The sequence below is a fragment of the Ascaphus truei genome, chromosome 18, assembly GCF_040206685.1.
Source record: "Ascaphus truei isolate aAscTru1 chromosome 18, aAscTru1.hap1, whole genome shotgun sequence".
NCBI classification, from domain to species: domain Eukaryota; kingdom Metazoa; phylum Chordata; class Amphibia; order Anura; family Ascaphidae; genus Ascaphus; species Ascaphus truei.
In genome coordinates this window covers 27,391,595-27,411,906 of record NC_134500.1, presented here as the reverse complement: position 1 = coordinate 27,411,906, position 20,312 = coordinate 27,391,595, and the positions used below count along the sequence as shown (strand labels likewise).

Below are 20,312 nucleotides of genomic sequence, written 5' to 3'. Positions count from 1 at the left end.
CTTAGGGCCCTCACTCATATTGCTTACACCTGATAATTTGCGCACCTTTTACTATAGGTAATTATATATAGGTATATAGGTAATTTACTATATATTTACTATATATATATATATATATATATATATATATATATATATAATGCCTTTCACCATTATCACCCAGCATACAGTGCTTCCACTGCAGCAAGGGATTCTGGGAAATGACATGCAAATGAGCACACAGTGCCACCTTTTGCTTCAAATCACTATAAGATGATGCTTGCTGCATTTGCACAGCTTTTAAGCCCAGCCTATGTGTGTGTGTGTGTGTGTGTGTGTGTATGTATGTATGTATGTATATATATATATATATCTATATATATATATCAAATGGAAATATTACTGTGTGCTCATTTGCATGTCTTAGACAGGTCTGCAGCCCCGCCTTTCACCATTATGTTTTCCGTTCTTGGGTGCTTTTAAACATTCCATTGAGGATTTTGATTTTTAAATCATTTATGGAATGATCTGGCTGTGAGAAGTGATGTCCCACAGGTGAGCAGTATCTTCCTTCTTTATGATGGAGTATAGAGTCTGTGCATATTCATTCATTGACGTTTTTGGCTGGTTTCCCCAATGTAGCATCCTTGGTCACATTTGTTGCACTGAATCATATACACTATATTCCTGGATGTGCAGCTGTATGATCCTTTGACATTGAATGTTCCATGGTTGTGACTGGCTGTGGGATCTTGGCAAATATGTTTGCAGAGTTTGCAGCGTTTGTTGTTGCACGGTTTTGTGCCATTATCCATGTCTTTAAGTTCGTTGTGAAGTTTTCTGCTGACTAATTTCTGTTTGAGGTTTGGTGGTTGCCTAAATGCAAGAATGGGAGGTTTGGGAAAGATTTCTTTTAATGTCGCATCCTCTGTCAGCATGGGTTGCAGATCTTTGATTATTTTTCGTATACCCTCTAGGGTAGGGTTGTATGCGGCCACTAGTGGTATGCGGTGTGGTAGGTTCTTTATGTCTGTATTGTAGCAGGTGTTCTCGTGGGGCTTTTAGTGGAGAGGTAACAGTTCTGGCAATGGTCTTTGGTTTGTATCCCTTCCGTCTGAACGATTCGGTCAGGGTTGTGAGATGCCTGTTTCTGTCTTCAGTGTCAGAACATATGAGGTGGTATCTTATAGCCTGGCTGTGTATGATACCTTGTTTGGTATGAGTGGGATGGAAGCTGGAGTTGTGGAGGTAACTGCATCTGTCAGTTGGTTTCTTGTATGCAGATGTGTGTAGTTTGCCATCTTTCAGTGTTACTGTAGTATCTAGAAAGTTTATTAGGTTTGCCGAATAATCCATTTTGCGTTTAATTGATGGATGGATTGAGTTCAGGGACTCGTGGAATTGTTTTAGGTTTCCTTCACCCTCTGTCCATATTATAAACAGGTCATCAATGTATCTGTAGTATTTGTAAGGTTTGTGGAGGTATGTAGTTAGGAATCTTTGTTCAAGATTTGCCATGAAAAGATTGGCATATTGCAGTGCCATCTTGGTACCCATTGCAGTCCCCATTAGTTGTAGGTACATTTCCTTGTTGAAGCTGCAGTAGTTGTGTGTGAGGATGTATTCTATCAGTTTGGTAATTACATCAGCGCTGTATTTCTGATCCAGGGGAGATGTTGTAAGGAAATGCAGGCATGCCTCAATACCATCCTTGTGGGGGATGTTGCTGTAAAGGGATTCTACATCCATGGTAACTAGCAGTGTGTTGGATGGTAGTTGGTTGATGTTGATAAGGTTATTGAGAAAATCTGTGGTATCTTGTATGAAGCTGTTGGTGCTTCTGACTAAAGGTTTGAGGATATTCTCCACTAAGCCTGATATTTGTTCAGTGAGTGCATCCATACCTGTTATAATAGGTCTGCCGGGGTTTCCTGGTTTGTGGATTTTGGGAGCATGTAGACGATCCCAACTCCTGGGTTGTCAGGTAGTTGCTTCAATTGTGTTTGCAGGTGGTTTTCATCTCCCTGTCATGCTGTCTCCTTCCCTGGTCATTTCATTTTGGGGAAGTATCTTTATTTATGACTCGCACACTTGCAATTGTGAGCTAATTGTTTTGTATATGTGGTGTGCTGTCTCTGCTTTTTTGTGTGATATATATATATATAATGTGTGTGTGTGCACACTGTATATATTTCCCTGTTTATGACGCGGTTAATGTTTATTATTGGGGGGTCTCCGTCCCCCGTCCCACCTTACAGACGTCATGCTCGGCGAGCACCGAGGGAACAAGGTCGCAGTCAAATGTATCAAAAATGACGCCACGGCGCAGGCGTTTGTAGCGGAGGCGCTGGTGATGACGTGAGTGACGGGGGGGGGGGTCATGTCTGTGTAGTGTGGGTCACGTACCTCTCACCCCTCCTAATACCCAGTGACACGTACCTCTCACCCCCTCCTAATACCCAGTGACACGTACCTCTCACCCCCTCCTAATACACAGACAGGGACATGTAGCTCTCACCCCCTCTTAATACACAGACAGGGACACATCTCTCACCTCCTCCTAATACAGAGGGACACGTACCACTCTCCTCCTAATACAGAGGCGCTGTGATCCCTGCGATGTCTCCGGGAAGAATTATTAACCCCTCGCCCCAATTTGTGTTTTTAGGCAATTGCGACATAAGAATCTGGTGCAGCTTCTGGGCGTGATCGTGGAAGATAAAAGCAGCCTGTTCATCGTCACCGAGTTCATGGCAAAGGTGACACCCCCCAGTGTGTGTGTGTGTGTGTGTGTGTGAGAGTGTGTGTGTCCGCCCCATTAGACCTGAGACCGGGTGTGGAACGTACTGACACCAGGATCATGAGGTCCCTCTGTGTGACATCATCAGAAAGGGCCTGGGGATGGGACAGGGACGGGGTAACCCAGCACCCCACACCCCGGCACATACACGCCCACCCCCAGCATGGCTCATCTCCTCAGAAGGAGCCGCCATATTGCTTTCTCCCGCGTGTTTATCTGTTAGAATACAGGCGGGGAGGTTTTTACATCTGTTTTTTTGGGGGGGGGGTGGGGGTTAAAATGGTGTATTTTCTTCCTATTTGAGACCCAAACTTTATACTAACCCCATCGCGCCAAATGGTCCTGCCACGTCCATGACCACAGCCCAGCCCGGCACGTGCCGATCATGCGATCACTCCCGGGGTGGTCACATCATCTCGGCGTCACCACCGTGGTGATGTCAGTGGCCTGAGATGACCTCCCCCCTTTTGTGCAGGTCACTACCCCTAGGAAATTGGCAGTGTGTCATGGCGCACAGGGGCCACTTGGTGGCAGGAGTGGATCTCCAAGAACTTGATTTGAGAAGACCTTGTTGGTTTTGGCCACTTTACTAGGGGTCTTTGGGCCTTGGTAAACTAAACTGGGTGGTGTTATTGGTGGGAAGAGTGCTGGGCCGTGGCCAGTCCACGTAGACCAACGCCCATCCTTTCTCTGTCCCCCAGGGAAGCTTGGTGGATTATCTGAGATCTCGAGGCCGATCAGTGCTGGGTGGTGACTGTCTGCTCAAGTTCTCCCTGTAAGTACCCAGCCGGACCGGAGCACCGGCGCCCGGGAGCTGTCCGGGTGAATCGAGGGCGGGGAGCTGGCGTTTGCGCAGGAACAATGATCCCAAGCACAGATGTAGCAGACGACCTCAGTAATGTCCTTGGTAGATGTGGGAGCTACACACAGAATTAATGACCACAAGGGGTCACTGCAGCCCTAGAAATTGCACTCAAGGGTCCATTAAGCAGGAAACAACACGTGGAACACATGTATGTAACCAGCAATGGGAAAGCCGGCTCCCTCTAATGAGAGACAGTATAGAGGGAGCAACAAGGAGGCTTAACATGTCTCATTAAAATAAAAATAATTAACTTTAATAACAATTCATCTCGACGAAAGACGTGATAATATGTACATGGACGTGGAACGTGGAAATAAAATCCCCACAGAGGAGACAGGTGGGTATATAGGTACCGTGCATACGTAGGTACTGTATGTCAATATTCCTGCCACAGTATATACCCCATTCAGTGGATCAATGCTGGGATGCTATCCCTTAGTGTGTGTATATATATATATATATATATATGTGTGTGTATATAAATAATACACCACATATATAGAATACCTATGGTTAGTATGACAGAGTAAATCACTCCAAAATATATATGTATATAGTGCACATGCAAAATGACTAGATGGACACCCTATAATGGACACTACCCTATTGCTGGGTGCTATCTCTGGGTATCTTGTGGTGTCCTATAATAGGATAGTCAATAGGTAATAGATAATTGTTGGTAGATCATAAGGTACACCGAGATACAATATCGTCTTGCCGTCTATACATATAGATATTAGTATAGGGGCAGCATAGCACTCAAATTGCAGCGCATGTGCACAGAATCGGCTAAAATAGCTCTATGAGTCCTGCGTGAGGGTAATCATGCACCCGTGTATCAGTGCTTGTGTGAGGCATGAGTAGTAAGAACAGGAGGGTGCTGGTGTATACAGAAGGCAGAATTGTGCTAATATAATAATAATAATATTATTATTAGTAAGAACAGGAGGGAGTTAGTGTATACAGAATGCAGAATTGTGCTAATATAATAATAATAATAATACTATGATTAGTAAGAACATGAGGGTGTTAGTGTATACAGAATGCAGAATTGTGCTAATATAATAATAATAATAATAATATTATTAGTAAGAACAGGAGGGTGCTGGTGTATACAGAAGGCAGAATTGTGCTAATATAATAATAATAATAATATTATTAGTAAGAACAGGAGGGTGCTGGTGTATACAGAAGGCAGAATTGTGCTAATATAATAATAATAATAATACTATGATTAGTAAGAACATGAGGGTGTTAGTGTATACAGAATGCAGAATTGTGCTAATATAATAATAATAATAATAATATTATTAGTAAGAACAGGAGGGTGCTGGTGTATACAGAAGGCAGAATTGTGCTAATATAATAATAATAATAATATTATTAGTAAGAACAGGAGGGTGCTGGTGTATACAGAAGGCAGAATTGTGCTAATATAATAATAATAATAATACTATGATTAGTAAGAACATGAGGGTGTTAGTGTATACAGAATGCAGAATTGTGCTAATATAATAATAATAATAATATTATTAGTAAGAACAGGAGGGTGCTGGTGTATACAGAAGGCAGAATTGTGCTAATATAATAATAATAATAATATTATTAGTAAGAACAGGAGGGTGCTGGTGTATACAGAAGGCAGAATTGTGCTAATATAATAATAATAATATTATTATTAGTAAGAACAGGAGGGAGTTAGTGTATACAGAATGCATAATTGTGCTAATATAATAATAATAATAATACTATGATTAGTAAGAACATGAGGGTGTTAGTGTATACAGAATGCAGAATTGTGCTAATATAATAATAATAATAATATTATTATTATTAGTAAGAACAGGAGGGAGTTAGTGTATACAGAATGCAGAATTGTGCTAATATAATAATAATACTATTATTAGTAAGAACAGGAGGGTGTTAGTGTATACAGAATGCAGAATTGTGCTAATATAATAATAATATTATTATTAGTAAGAACAGGAGGGAGTTAGTGTATACAGAATGCAGAATTGTGCTAATATAATAATAATATTAGTAGTAAGAACAAGAGGGTGTTAGTGTATACAGAATGCAGAATTGTGCTAATATAATAATATTATTAGTAGTAAGAACAGGAGGGAGTTAGTGTATACAGAATGCAGAATTGTGCTAATATAATAATAATACTATTATTAGTAAGAACAGGAGGGTGTTGGTGTATACAGAATGCAGAATTGTGCTAATATAATAATAATAATAGTATTAGTAGTAAGAACAGGAGGGTGTTAGTGTATACAGATTGCAGAATTGTGCTAATATAATAATAATATTATTATTAGTAAGAACAGGAGTGTGTTGGTGTATACAGAATTGTGCTAATATAATAATAATAATATTATTATTGGTAAGAACAGGAGGGTGTTGGTGTATACAGAATGCAGAATTGTGCTAATATAATAATAATAATATTAGTAGTAGTTAGAACAGGAGTGTGTTGGTGTATACAGAATGCAGAAGTGTGCTAATATAATAATAATAATATTATTAGTAAGAACAGGAGTGTGTTGGTGTATACAGAATGCAGAATTGTGCTAATATAATAATAATAATAATAATAATAGTATTAGTAGTAAGAACAGGAGGGTGTTAGTGTATACAGAATGCAGAATTGTGCTAATATAATAATAATAATATTATTATTAGTAAGAACAGGAGTGTGTTGGTGTATACAGGATTGTGCTAATATAATAATAATAATAATAATATTATTATTATTAGTAAGAACAGGAGGGTGTTGGTGTATACAGAATGCAGAATTGTGCTAACTTAGTGTATTCGCCCAAAGTGGTCAAAACGAATCCTCTAATAAATATTTAAATTACAAATATACCTGGGTCCCACTCCCCATAGTGCTGTGACGATGTTAATATACACAGATAAATACATGCTTATGTTTACGTGCCTGTGTTTGTGCATGGGTGACTCCGCACTTATAGAGAGAGAAATGCACCTGTGAAGATGCTCACACGTACAGTACATGTCAGCGCATATATGTTATGACGCGAGCCATGTAGATTGGCGTAACCAGGTGAATAGGATATGGAGTCGCCGGAATTCTCCTGGAAAGGTGCAGTGTTTGTGTAATATAATCCATGGTGAAGGGGCGTATAGAATTGTGCAGCCTAGTGGACCCCTCCCCAAATGCTCAAAATTAAATGGTAAATGAAATAATATACCTGGATCCCACTCCCCGTGGTGTAGAAAGTGATGGACTAAATGAACGCGAGTATATATAAAGAGTATGTACATGAGCGTCTTCTGCACTATACTGTATACATATATATTTTGGAGTGATTTATTCTGTCATACTAACCATAGGTATTCTATATATGTGGTGTATTATTTATATACACACATATATATATATATATATATATATATATATATACACACACACTAAGGGATCGCATCCCAGCATTGACCCACTGAATGGGGTATATACTGTGGCAGGAATATTGACATACAGTACCTACGTATGCACTGTACCTATATACCCACCTGTCTCCTCTGTGGGGATTTTATTTCCACGTCACTGTACATATTATCACGTCTTTCGGCGAGATGAATTGTTATTAAAGTTAATTATTTGAATTTTAATGAGACATGTTGTGCTTCTGATAAGCCTCCTTGTTGCTCCCTCTATACTGTCTCTCATTAGAGGGAGCCGGCTTTCCCACTGCTGGTTACATACATGTGTTCCACGTGTTGTTTTCTGCTTTATGGACGGAGTGCAATTTCTAGGGCTACAGTGACCCCTTGTGGTCATTAATTCTGTGTGTATCTATATATTTTCCCTATGCACCGAGCCCTTTTCTATTGTAATATTTGGTGAGCGGTGTGCTACCATGTGTCTGTTATATAGATGTGGGAGCTGTAAGGGGTTAATCCACCGTGAGACCATCGAGCATCTGCATTCCTAATAGGAGCAAAGTGTACTAATGGCAATGACAGGGCTAAGGGGTCAGTCCCTCCTAGGAGCAAAGTGTACTAATGGCAGTGACAGGGCTAAGGGGTCAGTCCCTCCTAGGGCCAATGTGTACTAATGGCAGTGACAGGGCTAAGGGGTCAGTCCCTCCTAGGAGCAAAGTGTACTAATGGCAGTGACAGGGCTAAGGGGTCAGTCCCTACTAGGAGCAAAGTGTACTAATGGCAGTGACAGGGTTAAGGGGTCAGTCCCTCCTAGGAGCAAAGTGTACTAATGGCAGTGACAGGGCTAAGGGGTCAGTCCCTCCTAGGGCCAATGTGTACTAATGGCAGTGACAGGGTTAAGAGGTCAGACTCCCAATTCCCTGGGTTAAGTGTCCCCCCTGCCCCTCCCTCTTCCCCCCCAGAGACGTGTCGGAGGGTATGGAGTACCTGGAGGATAATAATTTTGTGCACCGAGATTTAGCCGCTCGCAACGTGTTGGTTTCGGAAGATAACATCGCCAAGGTCAGCGACTTCGGGCTCACAAAGGAGGCGTCTGCCATACAGGACTCCAGCAAACTGCCGGTCAAGTGGACAGCGCCGGAGGCTCTGCGGGAGAAGGTCAGTCCCGACTACATATCCGTGTACTAGTAATGGCAGTGACAGGGTTAAGGGGTCCCCTTATCTGTATATACCAGGGAAGAATCAATTTCAATAGTAGTGCCGCAGGAGGAAGCCACAACCTCCATATTAATGACCAATTGGTTAACTGAGGAAGAAGTTCATAGACAGCTTGAAAAAAATTAAAGTAAATAAGGCACCTGGCCCCGATGGCATACATCCAAGAGTTCTCAAGTAGTTAAGCTCAGTAATAGCCAAACCATTACATTTAATATTCAAGGACTCCATTTCCACATGTTCTATACCACAAGATTGGAATAAAGCAGATGTGGTGCCTATATTTATAAAGGGAGCTAGATCACAACCGGGAAATTACAGACCTGTAAGCCTGACTTCAATTGTAGGGAAACTACTTGAAGGTTTAATACGGGATAATATTCAGGAATACCTCATGGAAAACAAAATTATTAGTAATAGTCAGCATGGATTTATGAAGGATAGATCTTGCCAAACTAACCTTATTTGTTTCTTTGAGGAGCTAAGTAGGAATTTAGACCAGGATAATGCAGTTGATGTGGTCTACTTAGATTTTGCAAAGGCTTTTGATACAGTTCCACACAGGAGGTTGGTGTAAATAATAAAGCAAATTGGACTCAGTAAAAATATATGCACCTGGATTGAAACTGGTTGAAAGACAGACAACAGAGGGTTGTCATAAATGGAACTTTTTCAGGTTTGGCTAGGGTCGTGAGTGGAGTACTTCAGGGATCGGTACTGGGACCCCTGCTTTTTAACATGTTTATTAATGACCTTGAGGTTGGCATCAAGAGCAAAGTCTCCATCCTTGCTGATACTAAATTGTGTAAGGTAATAGAATCAGAGCAGGATGTAATTTCTCTCCAGAAGGACTTGGAGAGACTGGAAACTTGGGCAGGTAAATGGCAGATGAGATTTAATACAGATAAATGTAAGGTTATGCATTTGGGAAGCAAGAATAAACAGGCGATTTCAATTTAAATGGGGATAAATTGTGGGAATCCTTGATGGAGAAGGATTTAGGAGTGCTTGTAGATAGCAGGCTTAGCAATAGTGCCCAATGTCATGCAGTAACTGCAAAGGCAACCAGATCTTATCTTGCATTAAACGGGCAATGGATGGAAGGGAAGTAAACATAATTATGCCCCTTTACAAAGCAATTAGTAAGACCACACCTTGAATATGGAGTACAATTTTGGGCACCACTCCTTAGAAAATACATTCTGGAACTAGAGAGAGTGCAGAGAAGAGCCACCAAATTAATAAAGGGTATAGACAATCTAACTTATTAGGAGAGGCTAGCTAAATTAGATTTATTTACATTAGAAAAGAGGGGATATGATAACTATATACAAATATATTCGGGGACAGTACAAGGAGCTTTCAAAAGAACTATTCATCCCAAGGACAGTACAAAGGACTCGGACCATCCCTTAAGGTTGGAGGAAAGGAAATTTCACCAGCAAAAAAAGGAAAGAGTTCTTTACCGTAAGGGCAGTTAAAATGTGGAATTCATTACCCATAGACACTGTGATGGCAGATACAATAGATTTGTTCATTAAAAGGTCGGATAACTTTTTAGAAAGGAAAGGTATACAGGGATATATCAAATAAGTATACATGGGAAGGATGTTGATCCAGGGAGTAATCTGATTGCCAATTCTTGGAGTCAGGAAGGAATTTATTTTTCCCTTATGAGATATCATTGGATGATATGACTCTGGGGTTTTTTTGTTTGCCTTCCTCTGGATCAATAAGTAAGTATAGATATAGGATAAAGTATCTGTTGTCTAAATTTAGCACAGGTTGAAATTGATGGACCTATGTCTTTTTTCACCCTCATCTACTATGTAACTATGTAATAATGTAACTATGTAACGGCTCTCTGATGGGGACAGCAGTGGGCCCCCCAGAGCTGTTCCCGGTTTCCATGGTAACCGGTGACGATGTTACAGACTCGCCGTTCAGTCTCCAGCTGGGCACACACAATGGCAATTTAAATTATACAATTCCCGGGAGCCAATAGGAAGCTGCAAAGCCATCAGTTGGCTTTTTATTGGATGGCCATTTAAAGCCCAGTGCGAAACCAGGAACTAACGCCAGAAACCTTTACCGGGAAGTATCGGGAGCCGTGTTGGTAAGCGCCAATCACTGCCTGGTTCCCATGCTTTCAAAAGCTTGGAAGGTTTCAAAATGGTGGACAGTTTGCTTCCAGTATTCTGATAAGGAATAATACCAGCGCACAATTCACATAATAAATCTTTAGTTATTGTATAAAAAGCAGAGAAAATAGGAAATTCAGATCTCGTGCTGCAGATATACGGTTTGCTGGAAGCATTAATCCTCTTGCAGCATGTGTTTGGAGCGTATCCCCAATGGGCTCCTGGAATAAGGTGACCCCCAAAATGGGGGGCACCTTGAGATGGAAAGAAGAAAAATGCACACAATGCGCACCAGGGATTAAAATAAAGTACTGTAATGGTATTTATTGATTTAAACAAAAAATAACTGAGGGGATCCAACCCCACCTCAGTACACATGGGCCATATATCCGGCTGATTGTGACAATAGTGACAAAAGCCACACATAAGGGTAAATGTATCTAATTAGACTAGATCTACACACAACACAATGTCTTTTTATTTATTCCTTTAATCGTTGTGTTGTGTGTAGATCTAGTCTAATTAGATACATTTACCCTTATGTGTGGCTTTTGTCACTATTGTCACAATCAGCCGGATCTATGGCCCATGTGTACTGAGGTGGGGTTGGATCCCCTCAGTTATTTTTTGTTGTAATCAATAAATACCATTACTTTATTTTAATCCCTGGTGCGCATTGTGTGCCTTTTTCTTCTATTTATTGTATAAAAAGCATATATAATAAAACAATCAAATGGTAAAACAACCCACGAGCAAGTGCTACATAGGGAGTTACCGGTGATACGTTGTTACCGGACTTCCATGGACGTCACAAGGTAAGTTCTGGAGAAAAATCGCCAAGCTTGAGCAGGAGGATAAGGCGACGCCACAGTATATACTGCTGCATGCGCGCCTAGCGTCACGTGCACAGGTAAAAGCCGCGGTCTGTATGGGAGCGATGGGATGCGCCAGAGGCGGGGCCATGTTGATGGGGCGCGGCCATGACTGGCAAATCTGCCCATCCATTGGCTGCCTGCCGATCACGTTATCGCGACGTCGGGAAGACACAATCCTTGTCTTCCCTGCCAGCGTACGCGTCATCGCGCTTTGCACGGCCACTGGGGACTGCCCCATAGGGGGCTGTGATGTGGTCTGTGGCGCACGTGGCCTAAGGGTCCACACACAGACGAGTGGTAGAACCGGTAGGGAAGGCACCCGCTCCCGGTGTGATGGTACCGGCAGTTCCGTGGGAGATGAAGAAAGGGGGTAAGGGCCGACTTCGTATGACCCGCACACATGCCTGTGCCATCCAACCAGGAGCGGGGGCCTTCTTTACTGGTTCTACCACTCGTCCATGTGGGGACCCTTAGCCCCTTATTCCCTTAGCCCCCTGCTCAAGCGTGGCGATTTTTATACAATAACTAAAGATTTATTATGTGAATTTTGCGCTGGTATTATTACTTATCACAATCCTCCTGTTGATGCCCCGAGCATCCTCCTGTACTAGCTGCACTTCGTCACTTAGAGCTTCGTGCTCCGAAAAATTAGGTTACTTATTTAGCCCCTTATTAACACTTATTTTTTTCCACTTATCACAATTCCATTTGAGCGCACCTCTATACACCTTTTTTCACTCCTGTATTCTGAGCCCAATTCTGAGTATTAATGATCTAATTATCCTGTGTCTTGCAGCTTTTTTCCACCAAGTCCGACGTGTGGAGTTTCGGGATTCTGCTCTGGGAAATCTATTCCTTCGGCCGCGTGCCTTATCCGCGCATTGTAAGTCTTTGGGGGACGTCCTATTAGATTAGGGGAACGGGATCATTACAGTAAGGGCAGCACAGAGGATACGGGACATCCCGTGAGATAAGGGGAACGGGATCATTACAGTAAGAACAGCACAGAGGACACGGGACGTCCCTAGAGATTAGGGGAACGGGATCATTACAGTATGTATGTGTATCTTTATTTATATAGCGCCATTCATTTACATAGCGCTTCACAGTAGTAACACACGTGACAATCATATAAATAACAAATAATATAAATAACAGATCATGGGAAGAAGTGCTTCAGACATAAAAGTAACATTTAGGAAAAGGAGTCCCTGCTCTGAAAAGCTTACAGTCTAATTTGTTGGTAGGTAGGAAGAACGTACAGAAACAGTATGGGGCGTTCTGGTAAGTGCGTCTTCAGAGGGCCAAGCTTTATGTATCAGGTGTAAAGTATCAGCCATGGAGCTACTCATATGCTTCTTTAAGCAAGTGTGTTTTAAGGTGGGTCTTAAAGGTGGATAGAGAGGGTGCTAGTCGGGTATTGAGGGGAAGGGCATTCCAGAGGTGTGGGGCAGTCAGTGAAAAAGGTTTAAGGTGAGAGAGGGCTTTAGATACAAAAGGGGGTAAAGAGAAGACATCCTTGAGAAGAACGCAAGAGTCTGGATGGTGCATAGCGAGAAATTAGGGCTGAGATGTAAGGAGGGGCAGAAGAGTGTAAAGCTTTAAAAGTGAGGAGGAGAACTGAGTGCGAGATGCGGGATTTGATAGGAAGCCAGGAGAGTGATTTCAGCAGGGGAGATGCTGAGACAGATTTAGGAAAAAGTAGAGTGATTCTGACAGCATTGTTTAGGATAGATTGTAGGATAGACAGGTGAGAGGCAGGAAGGCCGGACAGCAGGAGGTTACAGTAGTCGAGACGGGAGAGAATGAGGGCCTCTGTCATAGTTTCGGCAGTCGAGCAACAGAGGAAAGGGCGTATCTTTGTAATATTGCGGAGGTTTTAGATACATTTTGAATGTGAGAGAGGAGTCGAGTATGACCCCCTAGGCAGTGTGCTTGCGTTACTGGGTGTATGACAGAACTTCCAACAGTAATGGAGGTATAAGGGCCAGGTTTGGGAGGAAGTATGAGGAGCTCTGTTTTTGCCATGTTAAGTTTAAGTTGGTGGAGGGCCATCCAGGATGATATCGCAGAGACACATTTGGAAACTTTGGTCTGTACAGCAGGTGTAAGGTCAGGGGTTGAAAAGTAAATGTGTGTGTCATCAGCATAGAGGTGATATTTAAACCCAAGAGATGTGATTAGGTCACCTAGAGAGAGTGTGTGCAGAGAAAAGAGGAGTGGTCCCAGGACAGAGCCCTGGGGTACCCCCACAGAGAGATTGATCGATGAAGGAGGTGTTAGCAGAAGAGACACTGAAAGTACGGTGGGAGAGGTAGGAGGAGATCCAGGATAGAGCTTTGTTACGAATGCCATGAGTATGGAGAATGTGAAAAGAGGGTGGTCCACAGTATCAAATGCTGCAGAGGTCAAGTAATATGAGCAGAGTGTAATGAATTCTGTATTTGGCAGCATGGTGGTCATTAGTTATTTTAGTGAGGGCTGTTTCAGTGGAGTGAGCAGTGCGGAAGCCAGATTGTAGAGGGTCTGGGAGAGAATAGGTGGTGACAAAATGGAGCAAGCGAGAGAATACAAGACGTTCAAGGAGTTTATAGGCATAAGGCATAAGGCAGGAGGTAGACAGGTCAATAGTTAGAAAGACAGGAAGGGTCAAGCTTGCTGTTTTTGAGTAATGGTATAACTGTTACATGTTTGAAGGAGGAGGGAAAGGTACCAGAGTAGCGGGAAGAGTTAAAAATGTGTGTGAGCGTAGGGATTATAGTAGGAGCAAGAGGTTTTAGGAGATGGGAGGGAATGGGGTCAAGTGGTAGAGGGAGAAGAGGAGATCAGCAGTGACCCTTCCTTCTCTGTGATAGTGGAAAAAGAGTCAAGGAAGGCAGGAGGAGAGTTGGGAAGCGGTGTAGAATGGGAGGAGGAAACAGAGGGGATGTTCTGACGTATGGATTTCACCTTTTCCTTGAAATAATCAGCAAAGTCCTGAGGTGAAATGGAGGAAGAAGAAGAGGCAGCAGAGGTGGTCTGAGTAGGGAGTCAAAGACAGAGAAGAGTCTGCGTGGGTTAGACTTGTGCATGTTGATTAGTAAAGAAAAGTAGGCTTGTTTAGCTTGCGAGAGGGCAGAGTTGAAACAGGATAGCATAAATTTGTAGTGAAGGAAGTCTGCGAGAGTATGAGATTTCCTCCAGAGGCGTTCAGAGGAATGAGTGGAGGAACGCAGCATGCGCGTGCGGGAATTTAGCCAGGGTCTGGGGTTAGAAGGGCGAGGACGGCAGAGAGAAAGCGGGGCATGCAGATCAAGAGAGGAGGATAGGACAGAGTTGTAGTTCCTGGCCAGGTTCTCGGGGTCTGTAGCAGGGCTGAGAGAGGAGGGGGAGGAGCGTAAAGTGCAATCAAAAGCTTGTAGGTTTAATAGAGCGCATGTTTCTGCAGAAACGAGGGGGAGGGGGAGAAGTGGAGAAGCGAGAGAGAGAGAAAATGAGATGTGGTGATTGTCAGAGAGAGGAAAGGGGGGAAATGGAGAAATCAGAGAGAATGTTTTTAGTGAAAACCAGGTCTAGGTAGTGGCCATCCTTGTGGGTGCTGGCTACTGTTGAAGGCCAAAAGAAGAGGCTCAAGGGAGAGAGAGAGGTCAGCAATGTGGCAGGTGACGTCCCCAATGAGAAGAAAAGGGGACTCAGAGAGGAGAGAAAGAAGGAGAGCCAGGATTCAAAGTGAGAGAGAAAGGCAGAAGGGGGATGAGTAGAGGTAGGTGGGCGATAGATGACCGCCACGTGGACAGGGAGAGGAGAGAAGATCTGGACAGTGTGAGCCTCAAAGGAGGGAAAAGCTAGAGAGGGGGGAATAGGAAGGGTTCGGTAATGGCAGAGAGAGGAGAGCAGGAGCCCCACGCCTCCACCCCTGCCATCAGTGCGCGGAGTGTGGGAGAAGGAAAGGCCACCATAGGAGAGGGCAGCTTCCAGAGCAGAGTCAGACTGAGTGAGCCAGGTCTCAGTTATAGCAAAGAGAAGCAGGGAGTGAGAGAGAAAGAAGTCATGCACAGAGAGGAACTTGTTAGAAAGGGAGCAAGCATTCCAAAGGGCACAGGAGAAAGGGAGAGAGGAGGGAGGGTGGCAGGGGATGGGTATGAGGTTGGAGGGGAGGACGGAGTAGAAGTTGCATGTGGGAGGCGAGCACGAGAGCATGTAGAAATAAGTCAGGGACCAGGATTGGGAGATATATCCCCAGAAGCGAGGAGGAGAAGCATGAAAGAAAGAGAATGTGTGAGGAGGATTTGTAGGGGTGTGATTTAGTGCAGGGGGTATAGCTGTGTAGTGTCAGAGGGCGCAGGCAAGAAAGGAGTTCATGTGAACTGAGAAGTGGTGAAGGAAAAATGGAGATATGTGAATAGAGTTGGAGACATAATGAGGCTGGTAGAAAGAAGTCCATATTTTGAAAAGTGAGGTCACAGCAAATATAAATAGTAACGGTGGCATAGCAGCAAAAGTTTCGTGCTGAGATGTGCCGTCTGGGATAGATAATATCCTCATTTCCAGCGTAGTTAAAATTCAGGATTCAGGGCCAATAAGTGTTGTGTTGTTCACTTGTTCACTCCTTTTGAATACCCTTTTAAACCCCACACTGCATGTTATTTAAAAAATGTGCTACTTTAAATATGGGCTGCTGCACAGCAAAAAGCTGCTAAGGGCAGCACAGAGGACACGGGACGTCCCATGAGATTAGGGGAACGGGATCATTACAGTAAGGACAGCACAGAGGACACGGGACGTCCCGTGGGATTAGGGGAACGGGATCATTACAGTAAGGACAGCACAGAGGACACGGGACGTCCCGTGAGATTAGGGGAACGGGATCATTACAGTAAGGACAGCACAGAGGACACGGGACGTCCCGTGAGATTAGGGGAACGGGATCATTACAGTAAGGGCAGCACAGAGGACACGGGACGACCTGTGAGATTAGGGGAACGGGATCATTACAGTAAGGACAGCACAGAGGACACGGGACGTCCCGTGAGATTAGGGGAACGGGATCATTACAGTAAGGGCAGCACAGAGGTCACGGGACGTCCCGTGAGATTAGGGGAACGGGATCATTACAGTAAGGGCAGCACAGAGGACACGGGACGACCTGTGAGATTAGGGGAACGGGATCATTACAGTAAGGACAGCACAGAGGACACGGGACGTCCCGTGAGATTAGGGGAACGGGATCATTACAGTAAGGGCAGCATAGATGACATGGGACGACCTGTGAGATTAGGAGAACGGGATCAATATAGTAAGGACAGTGACACCGTGGGAGTTACTAGCAATGGAGATGGCAGATACAGGAGATATGTGTAAGAAAAGGTTACACATCTTTTATACACAGGAAAGGTATACAGGAATATAGTGACCCCTTCAGTTTCTGGTATTGGGACGGCAATGACGGACCCTCGGTACTGTCAAGATTAAGACTAGCTAAATAAATTCTATGGTGCTCCCTTACCGTTGGGGGAATAAGCAAAACGGTTAGGGCAGTAACACTGGTAGGAAGGCATTATTTTTGGGGTGAGAAAGGGGAGGGGGGGGTTACTGACGTATAGCGTAGAGGTTAGGAGGTAGAAGTGGGGGGGGGTCGCGCTATTAGAGAGGCTTGGGGTTCCTTACAATGCATCCAATCTCTGGCGCTCTATTAGAGAGGGTTGGGGAAAGGATGCGGGCATGTATCCGTGTTGGAGGCAGAGTGTTTGATCACTGCTCTGCTTGCTGAAGCCATAACCCACAATGCATTGCATATTGATACACAAGGCATTGTGGGGCACAAGTTCTGCAAGCAGATCAGGAAATGATGGCTCTGTCTCTGATGCTGCGCTTCACATACAGTATTTCCAACGCTGTGGACAAGTGACACCTTTTAATGGATGTGTGTAACTTTGTTTTGGTGCACAGAAAAGAACAGATTTTAGGAGTTTTTCATGTGTAAACGTCACCTCTGGTGCCAAAGTGTCTGACTCGCCTAATGTATTACTTCCTAGGCCCTAAAAGACGTGGTGCCCAGGGTGGAGAAGGGCTATAAGATGGAGGCGCCGGACGGCTGCCCCCACGTGGTGTACGAGTTGATGCAGCAGTGCTGGAACCTGGACTCCAATCAGCGCCCCCCTTTCAGGAACCTTCGAGAGCAGCTAGAGAATATCAAAGCCAAGGAGCTGTACCTGTGAGGCAGGCACAAGGCTAGGAGGTCCCCTGTCACCACCTCCACTGAGCCATCACAGGCTGAGAAAACAGACTCAACCCTATCAGGAACGTGGAAATACACACCACCAGGACTTCTGTGTATTCCTACATACATACATACATACATACATACATACATACATACATACATACATACATACATACATATTGGGCTTTCTGGAACCCTGCGGCCTTGTCGTATTTACCACCTCTGTGCCCGTGGAGGGGTTAAGATGCCCTGCAGGTCTCGTACTATAAAGGAGCTGATATTCCTTAATCATGTAAAGGAATCCAAATCTTCTCAACTGTCCCCCTCTCTTGCTACCCTCTCCCTGTATACAGGAGCTTGGAGAGGGCACTGGGAGAGTCTGGAGGGAAGAAGCGTTGGAAGAGATGTCGACGTGGCCTGGGGGAAATCGTTGACCAAATCAGAGCTGCTTTGCAGTTCTTTGTCAGTAGGCCGGATAAGGATGTACATTTCAGTCCCGTCACCCCTCTCCTGGGCCATGTCAGACTTATTTATCAGGTTTAATATGAACTCCCGAAGTTGCAGGAGGAGATTCCCGCTCGACGATGGGATTGGAGAGATGGTACTTGGGGATTGTGCATGCGTTCCACCAGTGCCCACTCACGCTCACGGCTTCTTCCAACAGCAGTGAGGGACCCTGGTTATAGGCAGCGTCTCTTCCAAGCTCAGGGGAAATATATATATATATATCTATATACACTCTCCACTCACTCACTTGCTACACACTCCCGCACACACAACTGCTATACACACACCCCCACTACAGATACACACACTCTACGCTACACACACTCACACTCACTCTACCGCTATACACACGCACTCTACCAATATACATACACACACTCTGCCACTACACTCACTCACTCTCTACCCACACACTCACTCTCTACCCACACACACACTCGCTCTCACTCTTTACCCACACACTCTATCTCTTTCTCTCTCTACTGACACCCCCACCCCACCCCCCCAAATCTCCAGCGCTGGGAAACGTAGCTAAGGGAAGTATATTAACACTGACATTTCCACACAATAAAAACAGCATTAAAATTCAAAATATGACATTTCAGAGGGGGACGCTGGTTAAACCACCACTGAGATTTAACCTATTCACTGCTGGAACTTCCAGCAGCCCAGCACATTACAGATGGCGGTCGGGTTTGCCTCCCGGTGCGGGCCCATCTCGTGCGGTTCCGAGTTCTCCCGTCCTCTGATGTTGGTTCCGTTCATTCTTTGCCTGCAGGGAGCAGATACTTTTTATTGGCAGGTTCCAATAACGCTTTATTTCGAGTCTCCGTTCCGGAAGCGCTACAAAAAGGTGCAGCTGTCTGGAAGGAGTGCGGGTCCGGTCATACTCCAGGAACCACACCACCAGGGCACACTCATCCATTTGTTACCCCGGGGTATTATTCTCTAAGGGTGCAGGACAGCTGACATTATATCCAGTCCATACTGCCTTCCCACCTCCTACAAATGTGGGACCCTGACAGGGCATGTGCACACCCAGGGAAGGAACGAGGAGACGTTCAGGCTGCCTCAGGGAAATCATTCAAAAAGCAGCATCACGCCCATATACAGGCAACGGTAACCAAACCGAGACTTCCCTCACGGACGTGACACCTCCCCCCCCCCCCCCCCCTGTACTGGTACACGTGTGCCTGTTGTACACCTGTCTCCAAAACCCACACCCGTGCTGGGGGGGAGAATTGTTTGCGGGTCTGAACCTTGTGACCACTCGGCTGACCTCAAACCCCCCCCTCTTTATCTGGAGGAAGGGCTCTCACATTGGTGAGTCAATGATGTCCGACCCCGCCACAATGTTGGGTTCCGTTGTACCTTCCTCGTCCACACGTGGCTGATTTATTTTCACATAGTCAAGAGTCGCCGCAAAGCGTTCAAGGGACGAGAGGGGCATGGTGGCAGCAAGGGAAGAGAGGGGCATGGTGGCAGCAAGGGACGAGAGGGGCATGGTGGCAGCAAGGGACGAGAGGGGCATGGTGGCAGCAAGGGACGAGAGGGGCATGGTGGCAGCAAGGGACGAGAGGGGCATGGTGGCAGCAAGGGACGAGAGGGGCATGGTGGCAGCAAGGGACGAGAGGGGCATGGTGGCAGCAAGGGACGAGAGGGGCATGGTGGCAGCAAGGGACGAGGGGCATGGTGGCAGCAAGGGACGAGGGGCATGGTGGCAGCAAGGGACGAGAGGGCCATGGTGGCAGCAAGGGACGAGGGGCATGGTGGCAGCAAGGGAAGAGAGGGGCATGGTGGCAGCAAGGGACGAGAGGGGCATGGTGGCAGCAAGGGACGAGGGGCATGGTGGCAGCAAGGGACGAGAGGGCCATGGTGGCAGCAAGGGACGAGGGGCATGGTGGCAGCAAGGGACGAGAGGGGCATCGTGACAGCAAAAGGACCCATCTCCATCCAAGAGCCTTCAATTATCCGCTCGGTTTTGCGCTTGTGTTTTCGTTACTCTGTTTGCTGTTCTTTTGTTGTTGTTGCAATCAAATCTGTCTTGTATTTTCCGTTTGGAGTTTTTACTGAAGTACGAATCCTTTTTTTTATTATTGTGAGACCTGGGGGGTGGGGGGGGGGGGGAAGGGCGCGGACGGTACAATCCACGCTGTAAGAGTCGCTTGCCTTTAATCTTGTGGAAATAAGTGTGCATGCCGTCTCGTGGCTTCATTTCCAAAGGCCCTTTTTTTTGTTGTTTTCTTTATTCCCGTGCTGTGCTTTAAACTCCTGTTTATATGCTGCGATTGTCGAGATGATATGTGTAATAAAC

The 20,312-nt window shown here is 44.9% G+C and overlaps 1 protein-coding gene across 1 annotated transcript in view; it reads left to right on the top strand.

Annotated features, from left to right (window-relative positions):
• Window positions 1–20,312, top strand: part of CSK (C-terminal Src kinase) — a 58,008-nt gene that overhangs the window by 37,673 nt on the left and 23 nt on the right. The window contains exons 7-12 of the mRNA XM_075576154.1: window positions 2,195–2,337; window positions 2,648–2,738; window positions 3,481–3,554; window positions 8,021–8,216; window positions 12,086–12,172; window positions 17,304–20,312. The exon at window positions 17,304–20,312 is cut by the window's right edge and continues 23 nt beyond it. Of these exons, the coding sequence (XP_075432269.1) occupies window positions 2,195–2,337; window positions 2,648–2,738; window positions 3,481–3,554; window positions 8,021–8,216; window positions 12,086–12,172; window positions 17,304–17,486 (774 nt within the window). The 3' untranslated portion in view covers window positions 17,487–20,312. The remainder of the gene's footprint in view (window positions 1–2,194; window positions 2,338–2,647; window positions 2,739–3,480; window positions 3,555–8,020; window positions 8,217–12,085; window positions 12,173–17,303) is intronic.